The 21,810-nt window shown below is 46.3% G+C and overlaps 2 protein-coding genes across 2 annotated transcripts in view; one reads left to right on the plus strand and one right to left on the minus strand.

The window, feature by feature from the left end:
* Positions 1-60: 60 nt before the first annotated feature.
* Positions 61-3,745, minus strand: LOC135385920 (non-homologous end-joining factor 1-like). The gene is made up of 6 exons (XM_064615547.1): positions 3,424-3,745; positions 1,986-2,192; positions 1,281-1,410; positions 1,065-1,117; positions 864-978; positions 61-619 (listed from the first exon to the last, which is right to left on the minus strand). Exons 1-6 carry the CDS (start codon positions 3,595-3,597, stop codon positions 468-470), a joined length of 831 nt encoding a protein of 276 aa, XP_064471617.1. The 5' UTR covers positions 3,598-3,745; the 3' UTR covers positions 61-467.
* Positions 3,746-3,789: 44 nt separating this feature from the next.
* Positions 3,790-21,810, plus strand: part of LOC135385921 (tetratricopeptide repeat protein 21B-like) — a 32,517-nt gene continuing 14,496 nt past the window's right edge. Inside the window, exons 1-19 of the mRNA XM_064615548.1 lie at positions 3,790-3,867; positions 3,928-4,057; positions 5,495-5,605; positions 5,689-5,753; positions 5,824-5,925; positions 6,532-6,614; positions 15,264-15,449; positions 17,750-17,834; positions 17,924-18,022; positions 18,118-18,310; positions 19,099-19,196; positions 19,307-19,414; positions 19,472-19,564; positions 19,834-19,963; positions 20,169-20,326; positions 20,422-20,542; positions 20,598-20,695; positions 20,837-21,075; positions 21,165-21,237. Coding sequence (XP_064471618.1) covers positions 3,841-3,867; positions 3,928-4,057; positions 5,495-5,605; positions 5,689-5,753; positions 5,824-5,925; positions 6,532-6,614; positions 15,264-15,449; positions 17,750-17,834; positions 17,924-18,022; positions 18,118-18,310; positions 19,099-19,196; positions 19,307-19,414; positions 19,472-19,564; positions 19,834-19,963; positions 20,169-20,326; positions 20,422-20,542; positions 20,598-20,695; positions 20,837-21,075; positions 21,165-21,237 — 2,199 coding nt within the window. The 5' untranslated portion in view covers positions 3,790-3,840. The remainder of the gene's footprint in view (positions 3,868-3,927; positions 4,058-5,494; positions 5,606-5,688; positions 5,754-5,823; positions 5,926-6,531; positions 6,615-15,263; positions 15,450-17,749; positions 17,835-17,923; positions 18,023-18,117; positions 18,311-19,098; positions 19,197-19,306; positions 19,415-19,471; positions 19,565-19,833; positions 19,964-20,168; positions 20,327-20,421; positions 20,543-20,597; positions 20,696-20,836; positions 21,076-21,164; positions 21,238-21,810) is intronic.

Here is a 21,810-nt window from a genome sequence, read left to right on the forward strand (position 1 = left end):
GTCGTAGTTATGCTTTGCGTGGTGTGTTGCACAGACTACCTTCCTGCTTCTTTGCTTGGCTATATATTTCAAAATATGCTTTATTTGCCATAAAGGATTTTGTGGTGCTACACATTGTGCTGCATCAGCTATGAACCATTTGGAGCCAAAATTGGTGAAATATGCTGCATGAATATTGTACAACACATCAGTAAACACCATAACATTGAATCAGAAATAGTGCTTTTGGTTTAGTGGAATGGTGATGAAAAATAGTGGAGCATACACTGCGTGCTATTGGTTATCAACATGTGCCTCGTACGACAACCTTTTCTATACGCTTTTTTTTTTTTTGTCCGGGAAGAACAAACAAAAACGGCACCATTAATAAAATGTCGAGGCTAGTCTTCTAGCCCCCTCAATTAAATACATTAACACTGATATACAGCAAAATATGCACTTCTTGGCAGTGCAGTAGGTGTAACATTTCAGAGCCTCATATTTCTTTTAGGCTTTTTTGCCTTGAATTCCGTGCTGCAGGCTTGCGTTTGTGTGACTGGACGGAGATCACCTCCTTTCTCTCTGGTACTTTCATCCGGTTCCGTAAAATAGTTCTTTGATGTCTCAATGACGGGGGGCACTGACAAAAAAAGTTAATTGAACTTTCAATTTCATTTCGTGAAATGCAAGAAAAAAGTAGCAGTGATGCGCATGTGATGTGTTGGCACAAGGCACATTTAAATGCTGGTGTCCTAGGGCCAGTGGCGTAGCCAAACCGTACCTTTGGTAGTGCATTTGGGAGAGAGAAACGAGGGTGCAATCCTCCTCCCCCATGTAAAGTTCCCATAGAACCCCTCCCGAAATATTTTTTCTCAAAATCGTACCTGATTCTTCACATAGCTGTCCTTCCCTATAAGCCCTCATGAATTTCCTGAATAGGTCCTCCCCGCTGCTGTTAAATGTGCTTTTCAATACGTTTCCAAGAGAGCCACGAAGCATCTGTATAGTACAAGCAAACACAGTGCATGTTTACAACACAAAGAAAGAGTGAAGACCCGATGTAGTCCAGAAAACAAGCAGCGTACTCCAGTATCCAGTGTCTGATCGAAGAACGTGCATTCATCAAAGTTTCGTTTCTCTGTAATTAGGGAATGGAACCGTCAATAACAGTCAAACATGCAAGATAGATATGCAACAACACACGTATCTGTGAATGCAATGTTGCAGTTGTGGTATCTCATTACAAGGCAGCTAGTCACAAAGCAAGCAATACTTGTCACTGAAATAGGCAGAAATTATACTCTGTGATAGCTTGGGTCCTGGCCCTCTCGGTTCAGTGTCTGTCGTGTGCAGAAGCTTGATTAGCTCGCACTGTGTCTTCTGGAGACCAGCTACCATCAACACCATTGGAAGTGTCACCATATTATAAAGCTGGAAAGACAAAGGTGAAATGGGTGTCTTATTTATTCAGGTTCACACGATTTATCTACCCACACAGTGTGCTGCAAAACATTTGACACGCAGACCCTGGCCTCTGTTTACAGTTTTTAGCACCCAAGTGTAACTATGTTACACAACAGGCAGAGCAAAGAGGTGAAAGTTATTTGACACTCTTGCCACTCTGTGTGCCAGTAAAGTGCTGCACAGATATCTCCTGTTGTAGATGTTTGTAGGTACAAACTGACTATGGCTATGCCAAAAACAAGCATGGCACAGGTACCAGTTTGTCTGGCCCTGCACAGACAAAAACTTTCATGCATAAGTTCTTAGCAGTTGGAGAGTTTCTTGGGCAGCTGAGAACAAATTTTTCAAACTGGACTGGCCATACTGTGCTAGATCGTTTCTGACCTATGGTATGATAGAAACAGGAACTTGATGCCAGACGAGACACTGTTGGGCTTGCATCAGGCCGCATTGGTGAGGCTTTTCCAGGAAACTTGCTGCGCTTGTTTTACATGGCACATCTAGGGCAATAACCTTTTTCCTAATCTGCACTTGAATCTTACCTCATCAGCACCCTGAACAATGAGGCAATACTTCCAAATGAATGGCACGCCGCTGACATCTGATGTAAGGTCAAGCACCAGCTTCTCACTGCCGTGTTCAGAGATTTTTAGAGGAATGCTGGTATTATCTCGTAGGGCAGAATTGGTGTGTAGATCCAAATGCTTCAGAAGAAATGAGGGAGTTACTTCGAGGCCTGGATTCAGTTCCTGCAAAATATTACTGCTGCAGGAGGAGCCTCACCATAGTAGTCACTATCCCAGCGCAAGTACGAATGTTGTGCCAGCCTCTGCTTATTGCTTTCTATCCAATAGTGTGTGCTCCAATATGAACTAAATAATATTTTTATGGACTTGCTTCGACAAGTAACAAAGTATTCGGGCATATTCAGCATATTGGGCAGGATCATTCACCCTCACATGTACCGCTTGCGACACGGTTGTCTGAAATCAGCACCCCGTGGTTTATCCCATTTCAAATCTCCAGGTGTTGAAAGATCATTTATTTTAAGTAAGAAACACGTGCAGCGTATGGTCCACTTTTAAATACAATATTGGAACAACATATTTGAGGGCAATCAAGGAAATATAGGCTGCAGAACTCCTGAGAGGCGATTTCAGACAACTGTGTCGCGAGCAGTACTTGGCAATATCTTGATTACAATATCTTCATGTTGAATTATGGACAGAACTACAATAATGGCGGCCCTGCTGTATTTTATATGTGTCTATCGGAGGCTTCAGAACCATTGAGCTTCACATCTCTCACATCACACGTTTTGTTCAGAGTATCTCGCACCATACTCTGTTGGTGAAGATCCTTCATGCGTTCCCAGGATATTGTCGGGATCGGACGGTTCCGGTATCACCTTACTGCTGTAATCTACAAAGAGACTGGGTGCTCCTTTAAAGTGGACGTGGCTTTGGTGAAATTGTTGAGAACCATCTCGCCTTTCACCGACATACATTCATCCTGTTCTGGAGGAATGTTTTCCGAATGGGACTGCACTGTCGCAATGATTTCTCCTTGTGAAATGCTGATTTGGTTCTGGGACCCGTCGTCCCCAGCGTACTTCTCAAATCTTCTGATTGGACTACAATCTTTCAGGCAGCGATTCAGAAATTATTTTTTGTTGCTATAGGAGTGGAAGCATATTTATTTTAACTAGTTCGATATGCTTCCAGCCCTGTAACTCATGCTTTAGGTGCTCTCTGACAGGTGATATTCACGATTTTATTGCGGAAAATGTACCGTGAAAGGCGAAAACATGCTAGTGTCTTTAGTCGAAAATACTCATTTTTCAGCCTTGTTGGTGTTAAATACGTGTGTCTGCGCTGCAATAAGATGCAAGGATTTGTGTGTACGTCTGACTACGTTCTCGTAAACTTAGTATTACATTGGTTCTAGCTTGCACTATACCAAGGCAAACACCGTAATTACCTTGCATCTTTCTTCCAGGTCCTCTGCGTTTAAGGATTCACTGTACACGCGCTTTAGATCCGTGAGGATAAGCCTCAGATAACCATTGCTCACGATACATTTACCTAGACCGTGAAAGTCTCCGCAACTATAACTGTGCCAAGCGACGTCAAATGATACATCAGATTCAGCCATCGAATGCCGCGGGTACCGTGATCATTGCCAACTTGACATGCACATGGTGATCCGTACAATAAGTTTATTGAAGGAAGAAGACCAACACTTCCAAACCAAAGAACCCTAACAACCCTAACATCACGTGGAACAACCGGACGTCGTCTGTCGCTTAGCAACGAGTTTATTTACTTACGAATTCACGAGACCATGGTTGCCAGCTGTCAACTACGGCAGCACGTACGGTAGCTACCACGCGTTATCATGACGGACCCAGAATTGCTATTAAAGGTAAGAAACTTCGTTAACTGCAATTTCGAGAGATAACGGTTCATATTGCCCACATTTCAGACAAAGATTCACTACTTTTGCCGGGAGAAGTATTACCATTCGATGCAGCGAGCCGCTGTGGAAGGAATTAAACGATATTCGGGGGACCCGTCCTACCGGCTTTACTTTGGAATATCTCTTATACTTGAAGGTAGGAAGGTTAAAGCCAAAATGAAATAGAAGAACACATACATCATTGGTGATGGAGTGCGCGCCAGGGCAATATACCAGTTTTCAGAACTATAATCACATGTCTGTAACAGCTCGAAGCTATAGCACTTCAAAGTGTCAAAATATGTATTCGCTCCTGTGAAGTAAATATCAATTAGAAGACCGTGCAAATGCGCGTTCCCAAGAGTTGATACGGCACTGTTGCCCCTGTGCACAAACGGTCAGGTCCGTGTAGCATAATTCTAGTAAGTCAACAGCAGACAGCAAGTCGAAGAGTGAAATACAGTACAATCAGTGGTGCCTGGGAGCCTGATAGATAGCAATAGAAACTTTCCTTAATCCTACTTTGTGATGGCTAAAATTGGTTTCTCAAAAAATATTCGAACTATTTAGTGACACATCTGGTGTGGACCTCGGGTGCCCGTGTTTTGAGCTTGAAAATGTGGATACGTGCGCAAAACGTCGACCCCTCAAGATGTGGAGGACACCCCCACCCACTCCTTCCTGCTGTCCTCTCTCCATCTGTCCACTCCTGTACGCCTCTCATAGCCGCAGTTACTCCGCGGCGCTAACACTGAATCATACAGAACATATGTGCGCAATATTCTAATGACATCATAATGCGCTAACTCATTGTATTCTGATGTAGCCTATTGTAACTTTGGAGCATTCACGCTTTGGTCACTTTATCTGCAGTGATATACAATTTATAGACAACCAGGTATGTCACGAAATGCACAGTGGATTCGACTCGTCTCAACAACAAACAAAACAAACAAGCTCACTCATTTTGAACATGAGCGTTCCGAAGGATAGGTCAGCACTTTTATAGAAATTCGCCCAACATCACCTCATGGTGAGCTTTAGTCACAGCCATGGACATCACATCAACATCATAATCCATCATTCGACATCAGCATCACAAGCCTTCCACTTCAAAGCCCATCATTGGAATTCAACTTCAAATCCCATTACTGCGCGTCATTGAACATCAACATCATAGATCGTCACTGCACAAGGGCCACATGGAAAATTTGTGATTTCAAGCAAACAGATTTTTTGTCATGGTAAAAATACAAAGCAGTATTTGAACGAAAATTTTTGGTACTTTTAGCGTCTGCTTTTCTCGGTACGCAATGCTAATCAATCGACTTAAACTTCAGCATCACGTCACATCATGGGTCATCACTCATCATCATACTATTCTCCGTAGATGTGATGGTGAATGACGTCCGTGATGGGCATCATGAGTGGATCTGGGGACCTATGCTTTGAAGGCCCTGGAATTGTCACGATGCTCTACAAATACTGTACATTATCTATGCAACAGTGTATAGTAGTTTTTATTATAGTATTTTATTGATTTATGTAATATGAACAGGCTGCCCGTGGCACATTGTGCAAATGTTATTTATAGGTCGAGTTCAAGAAGGCATACGGGAGCTTGACGCCGTCAAAGAAAGCAAAGATGTGTTGCTCGGAGGAATCCTGGCACTGATATTTGCGCACCGAAAGTGTGCGGTAGTAGGTAAGAAAATGGCTCGCGCAAGGCCCAGATATTGAAAGAGAGATCCAATCCTGGTTTATTTTCTCGTGTGTGACTCTTGGCAGACAAGGAAGCAGTAGCACACCTGGATTCACAGCTGAAAGAAGTGCGTAAACAAGCAGGAGACAAGGTAATGCCAGGAGAATAGAAATAAGGTCCAGCGAAATCACATAAAGAGTGCACACGTGTCTAAATTCAAGATGCTTTACTACGCTGGGCTGTTTCTAATGCTGACCAGCAAGTATGACAAAGCACGGGAGTACATTGATCGTATGCTAAGAGCAGCTCCTCCTACAAGAGAGGTGAGTGAACTTGTAATGCACGAAACGGTTGTAACCCAACTGCACACACCTGTTCACGCCTGGGAAAGAAATCGACGTGACTGTAATCTCTTTAATGATTCGCCTTCTCAACGTTATCTTCCCCTTCCGAGACAGAGAAAAGTGTGAAATGTGCTGAACCCCCCCCCCCCCCCAAGGAAAAAAAAAACGATGTCCAGTATAGTTCGAAAACTAAATAATGTCATTGTTAGAATTAATTTTGTGTCTCAACCATTTTCATCTTGTCTATATTTCGTGTTACTGACTCCAGTAGCATTCATAAATCTATCAATCTTCTTCAATCTACGTTGATACTTTTCGCCTTTGTATTTTCATTTATTAAATTTTAAGCAGTTTTAAACTTTAGGGGGTTACGTAACACCAGCACTTTATTCTAAGCTGCTTCTGCTTTTTTTTTTTTAACATCTGCCGAAGTGATTCTGCACAAGGAATCTTGTATTTTTCTCCGGATATTTTTAGCTTAGTAATGCTCACAGGACGGTTCGATTTAACGTTGTCTGGTGCAAACGAAATGTCTGGTGCAAAATGCGTCACTAAGCCCCATTTCTCACTCTTTTCTTCTATCAGGGATTGATGTTAAAAGGCTGGAATGAAATCCTGAGTAAGAAGGAGAAACGTACTGGAATACAGTACTTCGAGTCGGCAGGAACGTAAGTGATGTTCGAGAGTGACGGAAATTATTTCACTATGATAGGTATGTCTGACAGAGAGCGTATGATGACAGGTACGAAGCTCCTCATTATATCTCTATAAAATATTGTTTAATTATACAGGGTGTTCTTTTTGTTCGTCACAGATTTTTAATGGAAAAGATATGACGACAGCACAGATGCAGGTTTTTGCAGGTCGGTTGTACGGCTAGGCGGACATTCTGTCAGCTAGAGTATTTCACTTCTAGATCACTGGTAGCCTAAAATTCGTTAATTAACTTTTTAATTTTGGGTTTTGGGAAAATGTGAGATAGTAGAATTGGAGTCAGTCATTATATCAGAAGCCAGTCTAATTTTAGAACTTTAGAAATTTTAGAATTTTAAATTTAGGTGCAACCTTTGCAAGCTTGCTGTAAAAAGTATAAAAGAAAGCATACGCAAGTGCGGTACTCACGAAGAAAAGCTAAAAGAATTGGAATAACGCTCACATGCCTGCTTCTGCACATAGTCTTATGCCTTATAGTCTTATGACCGCTGAGGACGGAAAGTAGTCGTTCGGAGTTTAAAGCGATTGAGATCTACAAAGTTACACAACCGATTCACACGATTTCGATGTTCATGACGCCCGCTACATACACTTTTGACTGGTTTCGATATCGGACGACTCACACAAAAAGTTCGCTTTCCCACCGCTACGTGGCCGCACAAAGCGCCACCTTTAGTCTGTGCACGAGGTGTACACGGTCCAACGGGTCGATCGACCAGTCGGTGCGCGGTCGAGCGGCAAGGAACCGATCGGAGCATCGCCAGAAAGAGTTTTCGGGAACCGGAGTGGAACATCTGCTACCATACCTGTTGCGTCACTTCTCGCGAACAATAAGAAAAACATTTTTCCGAGGCGCTATGAAGATTATTTCACAGAACAGTAATAAAAGCACTCCCGTACGTATATTCGACTGATTAGACGTTGTATAATTTACGAAATTGAATATTTGAACAGTTCTGAGGCACCGCAGCATCCCCACATTGAATGGCATCCAAAATGGTGGCAGCGCTATTTTTCGGATATTTTCAACGGCGAGTTTCTGACCTCTAATCTGAACGACGATGAAATATTAATACACCGCGACGCCTTCGAGGAACGGAACTTTGTGAGGAATCATAACGCCATCCGCGGAGTACTCGACTGTTCAGTATAGTCTATACTATATACTGTATAGATGGAATACATCGCGTCGGGGTCGGCCATGTTTCAGCTTCGTTCGACAGCCCCCGAAAGAGAACGATCGGAAGCCAACCGATCGTCACATTGAAGCGGTCAGGAGGATCGCCATGCGGGAAGGATAATGCCCACGATGTCAAGCGCATGCGCGTCAATCCCGTCTCTCCCAACTTATCGCATCGAGCTGGTCAACCGGTTCCTCAAAACTCTGATACAATACGTTATCTATCCAATGTTCTACACTCTTAAACATAAGGTTGTCGTAGTTACTACCTTTAAGGTTGTAAGTGTTTGGCACAGATTTTGGGAAGTACACAGATGGGGAAGTAGAAGATATACGCATATACCTTCTACTTCCCCATCGTGTAGCTTTGAGTTGGCAGTAAGCTATGCCAAGTTTGCAGATTTATCCGAAAAAATCCGAAAAACATACACCGGTAAAATTCAGATTTATCCGGAAAACCCCGTGTTGTGGTTTTATTTGGTTTGCGGACTAAGAGTTGATGAGGAAAACGACGTGAGCTTCTTCGTCTTTGTGTACGCTTGCTTACGGTTCAATTTGTTTTTGTTTTTTACTGTTGGACGATGTTCTACGGAGTCCATTAAAGCTAGTCTTATAGAGCAGTGCTGCCAGTCATTCTTTTTCTGAGTGGAACCTTAGGTTTTCACAACACATCTGGTGCCGAAACCCGGGAGACTGACGGCACTGCATTCTAGACTTCAGTTTTCGTTTAGAAGACAGTCAGCATGGAACGTCTGAAGCATAAGAGGGCTGCACGGCGTGCACAAGTAACCAAGCTGGTGAAGGAGGTCGTCGAACTACGCAGCGACCAAACAGTTAGTACAACTTCGCTTAAAGGATTACTGGCCAGACTGTTAGCCAACGAAGGCGACCTGAAGAAAATAAACGAGGAGATTGAACCTCTGATCAAGGAAGATGATTTCGCTGCCGAATATCAAGCAGTTATCGACTACGAGGAACAATCGGCGAATGCCATTGGAGAAGTCCAGGCCCGATTGGATGAACTTCAGCTGACGGAGAGGCCCTCTACAGCCGCCACGCCACTTCAAGCTGCGCCTTCTACTACAGCGAGCCAGCCCAGCCATGGTGGCATAAAGTTGCCGAAGCTACAACTTGACACTTTCACAGGCGAGTTGACAAAGTGGTTGACTTTCTGGGAACAGTTCCGAACAGCTGTTCACGAGAATGGAAGGCTGTCGAAAATAGAGAAATTTCAGTACTTGAGGACACTATTGAAAGGAGATGCTGCATCGGTGATTCGAGGTCTGCAAGCCACCGAGTCGTGTTACGACGACGCAGTGGACACCCTGAAGCAGCGTTTCGGAGATACCGCACGAATCGAGAGGGAATACCTGACCAGGCTGAGGAAGCTACCCTTGGTGAAGTCGACGTGTGATCTATCGGGGCTTCGAGTTCTCTATGACCACGTTCAGGCGAACATGAGAGGACTTAGTGCGTTAGGCGTGCCAATTACAAGCTATGCCTCCATGATGGTTGACATCCTTTTGTCATCACTACCCACAGATATGGTTGTGGAATACCAACGGATGGCAAAATACGGCACAAAAATGCTTGAAGACAACGGAGTCGATCAAGACGGATCAGCACTGGATCGCTCTGAATCTAACACAAGGATCGAGGCAAAGGAGCAGATGGAGCTCGCAAGGGTGCTGCGTTTCATTCGTGTGGAAATAGAAAGCTGAGAGCTCTCTGGACTCAAAGCCCGGTATGATTCTCAAACTGGTCCACGCAACCCGATAGGATCGAGAAACCGAAAGGTACCAACTGGAGCGGTTCTTCATGCAGCGGTGGGAGTCGATACCAAGTGTGTCTTCTGCGGAGCTGGCGACCACGAGACGGCAACGTGTCCAGCGGATTTTCCAATGCCGGAAAAGTTGGAGAAACTGACACGTCAAATGCGTTGTTTCCGCTGCACAAAGAGAGGACATCGCTCTAAAGACTGCCGTATGAAAAAGCCGTGCACCCATTGCGGGCGACGACACGCACCGTCAGTCTGTGGCACTTCGAAGGAAACTACGCCCAAGACGACAGTCAACGAGGTGGTGACCACGACAAACGTCACGGCAGCGAACGGCGTGCCAAAGCAACAAAATACGGAAGTGCTACTTCAGACATTCCGAGCTTGGGCGTCATCAGATAAGGAGGGTGCACTAGTCCGAGGCATTATCGACGGTGGAAGTCAGAGGACTTTCATACGCGACGACATAGCCAGGAAATTGAAGCTAAGAGTTATTAGGGAAACTACACTGCAGCTCAACACCTTTGCCAACGAAACCGCGTCGAAACGCGTACGCAGATGCAAAGTAGTCGAGGTTCGACTCAGGAGTCAGTATCACCCGAAAGAATATGTCGTTCAAGCCACCACAATTGACTTCATCTGCGAAGACTCCCGTGAACGACGACTTCGTGGAGGCTATTCGCCACACTGGAAGTTTTATCGCTGACGACATGCTAGTTCCGGGTGTGAAACATGAAGGTGGTATTGGACTGCTAATTGGCTGCGACGAGTTGTGGAAGTTGCTGACCGGTGATGTCAGAAGATGCGAGAACAACGAGAAATTAGTTGCCATCGAAACCGTTTTCGGATGGACCTTTCAAGGGCCGTCTTCAGTATCAGGCTACTGCGCCGAGCGGTCGACGACAGCAGTCTGCGTGTTGAGAGCTGGAGTTGGAACGCTGACAGAAGACGACATTCTGACGAAGTTTTGGGAGTTAGAAAGTCTAGGCATCACGGGCGACGCCTCCAGCAAGAGAGATCACGACACGGCGGTTTTGGAGGAATTTGAGCGCAACATTCGGATGACGGACGGCCGCTATGAAGTAGCTTTGCCCTGGAAGGCACACATGTCAGCCCTAGAGAACAACTATGAGATAGCGAAGGACAGACTATGGAGCCTAGTCAGACGGCTAGATAGAGACGGCTTCAGGGCGCAGTACGACGAAGCGATCAGAAGCTACATCAATAAGGGGCATGCAGAAAAGGTGACTGAAGACGATAATAGCTTCAACACTCGGTACTACATGCCTCACAGGGCCGTAATAAGAAACACTTCAGAAACTACGAAAGTCCGGATAGTTTTTGATGCGTCGTCCCATAGCAAAGGGATGACGTCTCTGAATGATCATCTGGAGAAAGGGCCGAAGTTGAACGCCGACCTGGTAGGCGTTCTATTGCGGTTTAGAAGACACAAGATTGCGTTAACGGCAGACATCGAAAAGGCCTTTCTACAGGTAGAAATTCGTAAGAACGACAGGGATGCACTGAGGTTTTTGTGGTTTTCCGAAACTCCAAGACCGAATGAACAATGCCCAGACGTGGAATGCTGGAGGATGAAGCGAGTGCCATTCGGGACCACAGCAAGCCCCTTTCTTTTGGGTGCTACACTGCAGCACCACTTCAAAGGCCTTTTGACATCTGACAGGGAGCTGGCCAGCTTACTATTGGAGTCGTTCTACGTGGACGACCTCCTTACTGGTGCCCCCGCAGTGAAAGAAGCCCTGGAGATCGTCCAGAAATCTCAGGACGTGCTGAGACAAGCGGGCATGAATTTGACAAAATGGACATCTAACGCCGAAGATTTACAATCAATGTTCGATCGTAAGAGCGGTACCTTAATCACCGAAAAGGAAAAGCCGTTTGCAGAACCGGCTCAAAGTAAGGTTCTGGGAGTGGTGTGGACCCGAAGCGATGATCAACTGAGGTTTTCCGCAAATCAACTGCTAAATGTCATCGCTGGCATGCAAGAAACTAAGAGGTCCGTGCTGCAGGCCTCGGCAAGAGTCTTCGACCCGCTAGGCTTTCTTTCACCGTATACCATTCGCGTCAAGCTCCTGTTTCAGGAGCTGTGGAAGACAAGGTTGGATTGGGACGACCCACTCCCGAGCGATCTGGCAAACTCTTGGCGCTTATGGTGTTCCGAACTGCCCAAGCTGTGTAACGCCGCTGTGGACCGGTGCGTGCTGCCGAAGACAGGTACACGATACTGCTGCGAGCTTCACATATTCACGGACGCATCGCCACACGCGTATGGAGCATGTGCATATTTGAGAACTGTGAGCGACACGGAAGAAACTAAGGTGCGGCTGGTCTTCGCTAAGTCACGTGTCGCCCCGCTTAAACAGCTCACCCTTCCACGCCTTGAGTTGATGGGAGCTTTGATAGGTGTACGCATTTCTAAACTGCTACAGTCGTCGTTGCAAGTGGCCAAGTGTAACATCAACTTCTGGACTGACTCCACGGTCACGCTGAACTGGATCAGAGGTGACGCGAACAGATGGAAGCCTTTCGTTCGCAACAGAGTTATTGAAATTCAAGAAGGCTGCAACAAGTCTCAGTGGAGGCACTGTCCAGGGAGCGCCAATCCGGCAGACTTGCTAACGAGAGGATTGCCCGTCACAGCATTAATGGGGGACAAACAGTGGTTCGAGGGTCCGCCATGGCTTTCTAAAAGTGAGGAATTTTGGCCAATATCTACTGAAAATGGCTGTGGTGACCTCAGCCACATCGAAGAAGAAAGGAAACGTGGAGCTATACTGACGACGTACGTTCAAGCAACTGTTCCTGCACTGCTTGACCTCGGAAAGTACAGCGATTATCAACGCATAATACGGATCACAGCGTGGATACTGAGATTCATAGAGAACAGCCGTGCGACGTCGAAGGTTACGGGCCCGCTGACAGCTATGGAAGTTGAGAAGGCTGAGATGTTCTGGATTCGGCGGGCGCAAAATGAATCATATCCGGAGGAGTTCCTCGCTCTGCGACAGAGAAGAGAGATCGCACAGGGATCAAAGATTGCACGATTACGACCGTACCTAGACGAAAAGGGTGTGATGCGTCTATCGGGAAGACTTCAGTACTCGGATAGCCCCGAAGAGGTGAAGCATCCTATACTGATGGCCAAAGAGCACCCACTATCAGCACTACTGGTCGACAGCGTCCATCGACGCGCCCTACACAGCGGAGTCCAGACAACATTGACGATACTGAGAGAGCGATGGTGGATAACTCAAGCGAGGCAGCTAGTCAAATCTACCCTCTACCGCTGCAAGGTATGCAGGAGACTCCGTGCGACTAAGGCAACAGCCCCTATAGCTTCATTGCCCGTTGAGCGCCTCAACCCAACTCACCCTTTCGACACCACCGGCATCAACTTTGCTGGGCCTCTGTATCTCAAGACTTGTTCGGGTTCGGCGAGAGCGTACATTGCGCTGTTCACTTGCGCCACAACAAGAGCTGTGCACCTCGAACTAGTTACAGACTTGACAACCAAGTCTTTTGTCATGGCCTTTCGGAGATTTATTTCAAGACGCGGGGCACCTTCTACAATTTACAGTGATAACGCGCTCACTTTCAAGAAGGCGGCCCAGGACATCAAAAAATTGTGGACTGTTGTTAGAAGTACGGATGCACAAGACTTCGCCGCAAAGAATCGCATCAGCTGGAAATTCATTGTCGAAAGAGCTGCCTGGTGGGGCGGTATGTGGGAAAGGTTGGTGCGATCGGTGAAAACTTGCTTGAGAAGAGTACTCGGACGTCAATGTTTGACATCCGAAGAAATGACTACATTACTTCACGAAGTGGAAGCAGTGGTCAATTCACGACCACTTACCTATCTACACTCTACGCCTGACGAGCCGAGCGCTTTAACGCCTGCACATCTACTGATCGGGAGAAACTTGTCAGCGCTTCCTGAAGTCTCTGCCACAACTGTGGTCCCTCGATCAAATTCTACGGTAGTCAGTAGAAGATGGATACATCGACAGAAGTTGGCTGACCAATTTTGGAAGAGATGGAAGCATGAGTATCTCCTGGAATTGCGGTCAGCTCATCAGTCGGACCCCAAAAGCAACACAACAAGACTGTCTCAAGGAGATGTTGTGCTAGTACAAGAGGATAAAGTTCCGCGGCACACGTGGAGACTGGCCCGGATAACCCAACTTTTCAGAGGACGAGACGACCTAGTGCGGTCTTGCGAACTGCGACTTGTATCTGGAAGGCTGACTCGACGACCCGTCCAGCTACTGTACCCGTTAGAAACAACAGGAAAATGAGCGACGAACTTTGGCTCATTTTGGGGGGGAGGATGTTGTGGTTTTATTTGGTTTGCGGACTAAGAGTTGATGAGGAAAACGACGTGAGCTTCTTCGTCTTTGTGTACGCTTGCTTACGGTTCAATTTGTTTGTTTTTTACTGTTGGACGATGTTCTACGGAGTCCATTAAAGCTAGTCTTATAGAGCAGTGCTGCCAGTCATTCTTTTTCTGAGTGGAACCTTAGGTTTTCACAACACCCCGGTCGGTTTTCGGGAGTTCCAGTAACCGACAGCTCAGTAAAAGTATCCATGCTCTGATGACCGGTTAACGGGGTTGGTCTCCTTTTGCGTCGGGGTTGCACCGCAAGGTATGCACGTTCTATGCGTACTTTCTACTTCCCCTTCGTGTCGCTTTGAGTTGGCGGTACGTACAGACTATGCCAAGTTTTCGGATTTATCCGAAATATCCTAAAAAAACATACGTCCGTAAAATTTAAAGCAATTCAGATTTATCAGGAACACTCCGGTCGGTTGTTGGGAGTAGAGTCACTAAATAAGCTCTAGTTGGGAGTTCCAGTAACCGACAGCTCAGCAAAAGTATCCATGCCCCATTGAACGGTTAACGGGGTTCGTTTCTTTTTGCGTCCAGACTGCGTCGCCTCGGCAAGAAAAGGTAGCTCTCTTGGTCCAAATCCAATGTGCAGCAGTTCTTCACTTAACAATTTCAGAAGCATCCATGCAATCATTGCCTAGAGGCACCTCGACATTGGAGTCACTGAATAGGGCACTCCATTTGGTGACTCTACTCGACAGAAGGGCATTGTGAGGCCATTTCGGCCATTTCCCAGGTCTACTTGGAAAAAGTACAGGCCCTAGCGCTCTCCTTTTTCTGCGAATCATGCTTCACCTCCTCCTCGAAGTGGACAAGGAAAGATGACATACAAAATGTCTTCTTGAGAGGGCAGCTAGTTGTTGCAACCAGTGCGGCGCATGCAGTAAGATGGTACGCAAGTGAAAGCTGCCTCGCGACTATGTCAAGGAATATGCGGATTTCTAGATGTTCACGTCGCCAGGTGATCGCGATACAGATGTTGTTGTCTATACAATCCCTGTCGCGTAACAGTAAACGTTTCTGTAAGGCAGCTTCTCACTCTTTTTGTGAGTGTGTCGTTTCACAGTCGTCGATTGTTGTCCCAATTTCGGATATTAACTGGGTTGAAAAGAAAAAAAAAAAAAAGGTAAACTCCGAATTCTCGCAGACAAATAAACTCCGAAAAACAATCTTCCGAATATGCAGGGAAGTAAACTCCAAAATCCCGGAACTCTACTTATATGTAACATTAATTTCAGCGCGCACCCTGAAGCGCTGTTCGGGAAAGCGAAATGCCTGGAACAGAGTGGCGATTTTGCAAAAGCCCTCGAAGTGATCAATCAGGCTGTGGTGCTGTACAATGGCTTCGTTCCAGCCTTACTACAGAAGGCAAAGTTGCACCTGGCGATGTCAGACTGGGACCAGATGGTGGACTCATGCAACAGGTTTGCAAACCCTTCCTTTTTGGTATCCATTTTGTGCGATAACAAATGAACTGGGTACAGCTGTGTTGTGTTGTTTTTTAGTGTGTACTTTGTGTAGGAAAGGTCGCCCCTGAGGACTTTTCTTTTTTCTTCTTCTCTTTCTCTCTTATTGTTGGCCGTAAGTGCACTGTTTGCTACATTATTGTGCACTTGTAAACACAAGCTTTCCCGATACATCGGGAATCGTGGGCAGCAGACCAAGCGTCCGTGAGATCGATAGGGGACACTTCCCAAGAAGAGAGATAGGAAAGACTTAATGAGCCGCTCAAGTTGCATCCTTGTTTCGTTACGCACTAGTAACGCGGTCAACGGGTACAACGAACATTCCATCAGGAACAGCCTTGAGGAGTACTCACAGCTCACGCCTGTGTTTCTTCTCGTGGTGGGATGGGTCAACACCACCTACCCAAGCAGCACAATGTACTGAAAGTCGGGTGCAATAGGGGTGGACGGTATGTGTCTTATCAATGTTCTTTAGTTTCAAGAGTCTGTTCAAGGTCTTCCACCTACCCGTCCACCCCTATTGCACTCGACTTTCAGTACATCGTGCTGCTTGGGTAGATACAGAAAGCTTGCTTACTCGTCGCCATGACGTAACAATCAAGAGTCAGCCAATTAGGATCGTGTTTTCAATGGCCGTAGCCAATCACGAACGTGCTTTCAGCGGTCGTAACCATGAAGACGAGCCACCGTCAGCTTCATGGGCAGCCACTGTCGCCTGCGAGTAGTAAACGTCCCCAGTACTAAATACGAAAATAAAATAAAGCGCAACATGGTCTCATATTTTTTCCTCAATACTGATTTTTTGGAAAGCGTGTTGCACTTTTAGTCTACAGTTTAGTATGAATTTTCGAAGTTAGCTGCAATCATTTGCCAGTTTCGCAGAACGGCGAATCGCGGTAGCAGACGAATTCTGACTTTATATGTCAATTAGCGAAGGAGAGAGAGGAGGCACTAAGCAGGCCTTGTGTATCTAGGTGGCGTTGGTCAGGTGCGGATCGGGTTAAAAAAAAAGAAAAAGTGCGGGGTGCGGGTCGGATGCGGGTCAAACAATTCCGACCCTCAAAGCACTCTACTTATAATGTGCATTGAGCACTTCGATCAGCAGGTCATCACTGCGTCTACTACTGAGGAAGACAAACCTTCTAATGGACGCGATGATGGTAGAAACATGAAACGTTGTGCTGTGGACGTCCCTTTAAATATGCCGTGGTGCTTCACTTTCGTGTGGGTCGTACATCCCACTGTTGTCGCGAGATCATGAGACCGGAATTATTATTATTGTTTCCTGCAGCGATAACTGTACCAGGTAAGTCTTGCGACGTTCACGGTGATTATGGCGAGCGTAGCAGAAACAAAATGACATCACAACATCACATGGTACAGTGGATGCCACCAATCACATCACACCACCTGCAGCACCGCTATTGAATCGTGAATCGTAGCTCAAGGAGAGGGAAATAACCAGTAGCTGCGCGCTTGTCGCCATTGTACCAGACTCTTCCCAATGGGGCGGCGCAACGCAAAGTGCGCACGCCATCTGAAGAGCTAGAGTGTGGAAAGCGCAGCACGCCGCTCCTGCTCGTGAGTGTCGTCGTACACAAAGTGACGCAAAACGAGAAGCCGCACGTGTCGCGAAGAGGAGAAGGCGAGAAGACTCTGTAGCGAGACAGGGCGATATAGAGAGATAGAGACACAAACGGCTCGAGGCGTGTATACGTAAACCGAGTGCGCATCCGTCGATGCGTCCGGTGGCCCACGTGGAGTTTGCGGACAAGTCTCTCAGTAACGGGTTCGGATACGCGTACGACGTAATAGACTGTGGTTTCGGACCGACGTGGCACCTGCACGCGCGCAACATCACGAACTGTTGGGCAACGAGTTCCTTGGCGAACGGCAAGAACATTCCGACGGAGTTGCAGTGCATCGTAATCCCGACGTATTTTACTGGCCATAAAGGTCTGTCGTCGCTCTTTGAATAAAGCAAGTGTGAAAACAGTTGTCTATGTGTGTGCGTAGTGAACACTACCGTGAAAACAATGCTTCCCACCGCTCGAAGATGATACAGCTGTCACTTCTTCGCACATGGGGGGCGAAAAGGCGTATTTTATGTGATCAAACAGCTAGCATCCCTCGACCTACACTGCATCCTGGACACCGCAAACAAAGCGGTTGACTCGATGGCCTTCCTGTTAATTCTAGCACTGAGCATTAAACTCCAAGAACATAGCCAATGTGTTTCACTCTCTCTCTCTCACTAGGGCTATAACACACGACCCTGCCTGTATCGAAGCTCAGATTTATGTCATTCTTCATCTCATCTGCAAAAGCGGTGACTACAAGGAGGTAAAGAAAAACATAGTGCTGCCCTTGGTCTGTTAATGCTTCACATAAATTATTATTAACTATTATTTTCATCCATCCTGCGCATCTAGGCTTCCACTAAACTACACGAGATCACCTTGAACTTGGGCAAAGCTGAACCGAAAAATGCTGTTCTGCATCACGAAACGGCGCAGTTACTCTCTCGAATCGTAAGCATTTCCCTCTTCTGCCGCTCGTTTATTTTTATTTTTTATTTATCATATGGTTTTGATCCATGTTTTCCCGCTGGGTATCTCACTTGCAGAGCTCGAGACAAGGGTTCATACTGGAACACACGTTTGCAATAGCTGAAAGAGCTATGTCCTTAGACCCAAGCAACCCTGAATATGTGGCAGAAATAGGTTATCAGTGTATCATGCAAGGCAAAATAAAAGAAGCAGCGAAACAATACAGGGCGTCCCTAAAGATGGACGACGCCAGCGTTGGAGCTCTCACTGGTAATAGAGCTGGCTCATGTTTGCATAGTGTCTTGTTACGTTCTGCAAGGCAGGATCTTTCAGCGTCTGTGCTGGAAAAAAATTCATTAAATAAAGGTGGCACGCGTAATAACGCTGCGAATAAGATCCATAACTTGTAAATGTGCGTGGAAAAGCATAATAGTAATATCCTTCTCTTAATTTACGTTTAGGCAGGAATGGTTCATAGTCGTTTGCCCTCCTTTTTTTCTCGTCTTCTCTGCGTCTTTTACTGCTGTATTTTTTTTTTTTTTTCAGAAATGGTAGCTTGTAACAACAGGACCAGAAATATCCCTCAGCGCGGCAGTGTAATTTCGCTCACTAGCGTCACTGAAATAGTATGTCTGACAGGTGCGCTTGACTGACTCCAAAGTCCAAACAACTCTCCTGCGAGCCCATTTGGTCCAAATCGACGTATCTCCAGATTTATACGAATTTTGTCGTGAGAGCCAACAACGGGCCGTCACTCACAAGGAGGAGGCAGCAGGAGAATCTCCTGGTCAGCTCGAGTGACTTTTCCGTGACGTTCCGTCAGGTTCGTCACGTCACGTGTGAGCGATCCTCTGCCACTCCTCTTGCTGAGGTATATTCTCCGCAGCAGAACGCGGCAGAAACGCCCCCGTGTCGTCACAGTGTCGTCACACTGACGTCGCGCATGTGTATCCGCAGAATATTTGCATGTATCTGCCGTCACCCGCACGTAATACCCGACGATATGAATTGTGTGCCGCGTGTGTAGCCCACGTGTTGTAACCGTATCGACACCGCAGGCATCATCTGGTGTCAGCTACTGGAAGGTCAGTGTGATGTTGCCAACCAGCAGCTGGAGCTCCTGAAGGAGATACACAGTACCGCAGGAATGTCAGCCGTAAGTATTCCCGGTGACGTGCCCGCACATTAGTAACGTTCCTTGTCACTGTAGTAAAGCAATCCATTAGTCGATTCCAAAGTGAGAAATTTGTTTGCCTTGGCAACTAGGAATTGATGTACCTATGCGCATTATCAGCGCAAAAGATGCTTTCTGATCCAGAAGACATCAACAACTACCTGAATCACTGCATCGACAACCACTTCAGCAAACTAGATGTAAGGAATTTCTCCTCAGAGTGTGACAATTTTTAAAGTGTGTGCTTTTTAAACCAGGAGCTTCCTTTAGGATCGCAGTACTTTCTCGTACTGAATCCGGACTTCGTCTACCGGGTCGTAAGCCTTTACCTGCAAAACGTCCCTGATAAAGTAAGTGCGGTACAACATACCGGACAGTTTAGGTGAACTCTATCTGAAGCATTCTCACTTGATGGCATCATGACAGCCAGATTTCATGGGTCGTTATGTGCAGCATTGTAGTGTGAATGTGTGGCGCCGTGTAGACTACCAGTGGGAGGGCATGTGTGAAAGCGTCAATAGAATGGGCATATGTAACATAAATATCCATATATAAATCTACCACACTGCTGTACATGGTCCTAATTTTAATTTTTTGTTCCTTCTCCTGACGACCGCAGCCTGTTGAGACAGGGCAAACTGTTCCGGAGTTGCTGAAGAAAACACAAAACGTTCTACAGCCTGTCATTCGGTCCTGTCCTGCTTCCGCTGAGGCTATGTGTCTTATGGGGAAACTCAAGTACCTGTCGAGTAAGAAACAAAAGTATGGTCAAAATGACAGTGTCGTTTGTGTCCTGGCTTTGTATGTATACCGACGGATCTAAACACAGGACAGCGCGTTATAAGATACGATTGTTAATGCAATAGTGTTGCACATTTTTACCTGATACAGATGCAGTGCACTGGAGAACAAGCAAGATGTATTGGCAGTGATTCATTACTTCCTGTAATATAGATGATCTAGCTACTGCCCAAGGAATGTTGGAGAAGTGTTCTCAGCAAGATTCAAGCTTCATCGACGCCCAGCTTCTGCTTGCGAAAATACATCTTCACCAAGGAAATGTTCAGGGCGCAAACCAGACACTAGAGATGGCGCTGAGCTACAACTTCGAGGTACACAGAAAATACAAAAATAACAGCTAGCAAAAGACGATTTTTGAGTACTGCGTGAAACATATGCTCTCTGTTTACCCCTACCGTTATTGTAGGTTCGAGAGAGCCCCGTTTTTCACCTGATTAAAGCACAAATTCTAAAGAAGCAAAAAGACTACAAAGAAGCAGTGCAGACATTAAATGTTGCCATGTCGCTTGCTGGAATCAACTCTTCCAGTAAGTGCGTGAAACGACGACATAATGACACTGACAGACGTGAAACCCACAATAGGTACGTCGCAAAAGAAGCCAAAGTACGAATTAAACACGAGTGACAAAGTGTCCCTCCTTCTGGAGCTAGCGGACACCTATCACAAGTTAGATCAACAGGTATGGATCTCCTGACGTTTATAGCCGGTAACCTCTGGGTCTACAAGTGAAATTCACCCTCAACAAATGGTTGTCTATGACTATATGGTCATTTTTCTCTGAGGTATAATTATATATCCTGCGCCTGTGTGGTATTTACAGCACGATGCAGCTAAGGTTATCAGAGACGCAATAAGTAAGTTCCAAGGAACCGCCGAAGAGATCAGAATCACCATTGCTAGTGCCGATCTGGAATTTGCGAGGGGCGACACGGAGCAGGCGTTATCACTGCTGCGAAATATTTCTCCAAACCAGCCCTACTTCAAGCAGGCCCGTGAGAAAATGGCCGATATATATCTCAAGTATCGCAGGGATCCCCGCCTTTATGCTAGCTGTTACAGGTGAGAAATTCGTTGACTTGGAGAATGTATCCTCCATTGACAGCTCGTACCAGTTCACAAGGATTTTTTTTATCAAACTTCTCTCGTAGGGAGGTGGTGGAAAAGTTCCCCGTCCCTCAGTCCTACCTCATGCTTGGTGACGCCTACATGAAGATACAGGAAGTGAGTCTATTTGGATACGTCCATTATTTGATAGAATATGCGCCAGGTATTCGCATTGTCGGACGTCAGTAGTGGCTCCTTTCGCCGTGTACGCATTATAGCGCACTCCAGTTTATTGAGGAAAGAAGAACTATTTTTCAACGTGTCGTACTTGTGAGATATAAATACTCGAGCAAACTTAGGAGTCAAGCTCTGACGTCAGAGGAGCAACAGCAAAGGCCGTCACCATGGTGGCCGTAAGCACTTGACCTTTCTCGCGCTGCCTTGCCGGCGAAAGCGCCTGTAGTCTATCGTAGTGCCAGGGCCAGATGACGGTGATGGTGGTGGTGGTGAAGGTGAAAGAGGTCGCCGTTGTCTGCCTCACAGAGGAACGTGCGTCCTCGGCCGACTTCTAACGGGACTGTGCTGACATATGTCTGAAAGTGTCGGAGGAAAACCCAGGAAAAACCCCAGACAGCACAGCCGGCACGGGGATTCGAACCCGGGTACCCCCCAGTCTCGACGTGACATGTCCAGCACGCTAACCATTAAGTCATGACCACTAAGCTATCACAGTAGGCCAGCCTTTCGCGC

This window comes from Ornithodoros turicata, chromosome 2 (genome assembly GCF_037126465.1).
Source record: "Ornithodoros turicata isolate Travis chromosome 2, ASM3712646v1, whole genome shotgun sequence".
Lineage (NCBI taxonomy): Eukaryota > Metazoa > Arthropoda > Arachnida > Ixodida > Argasidae > Ornithodoros > Ornithodoros turicata.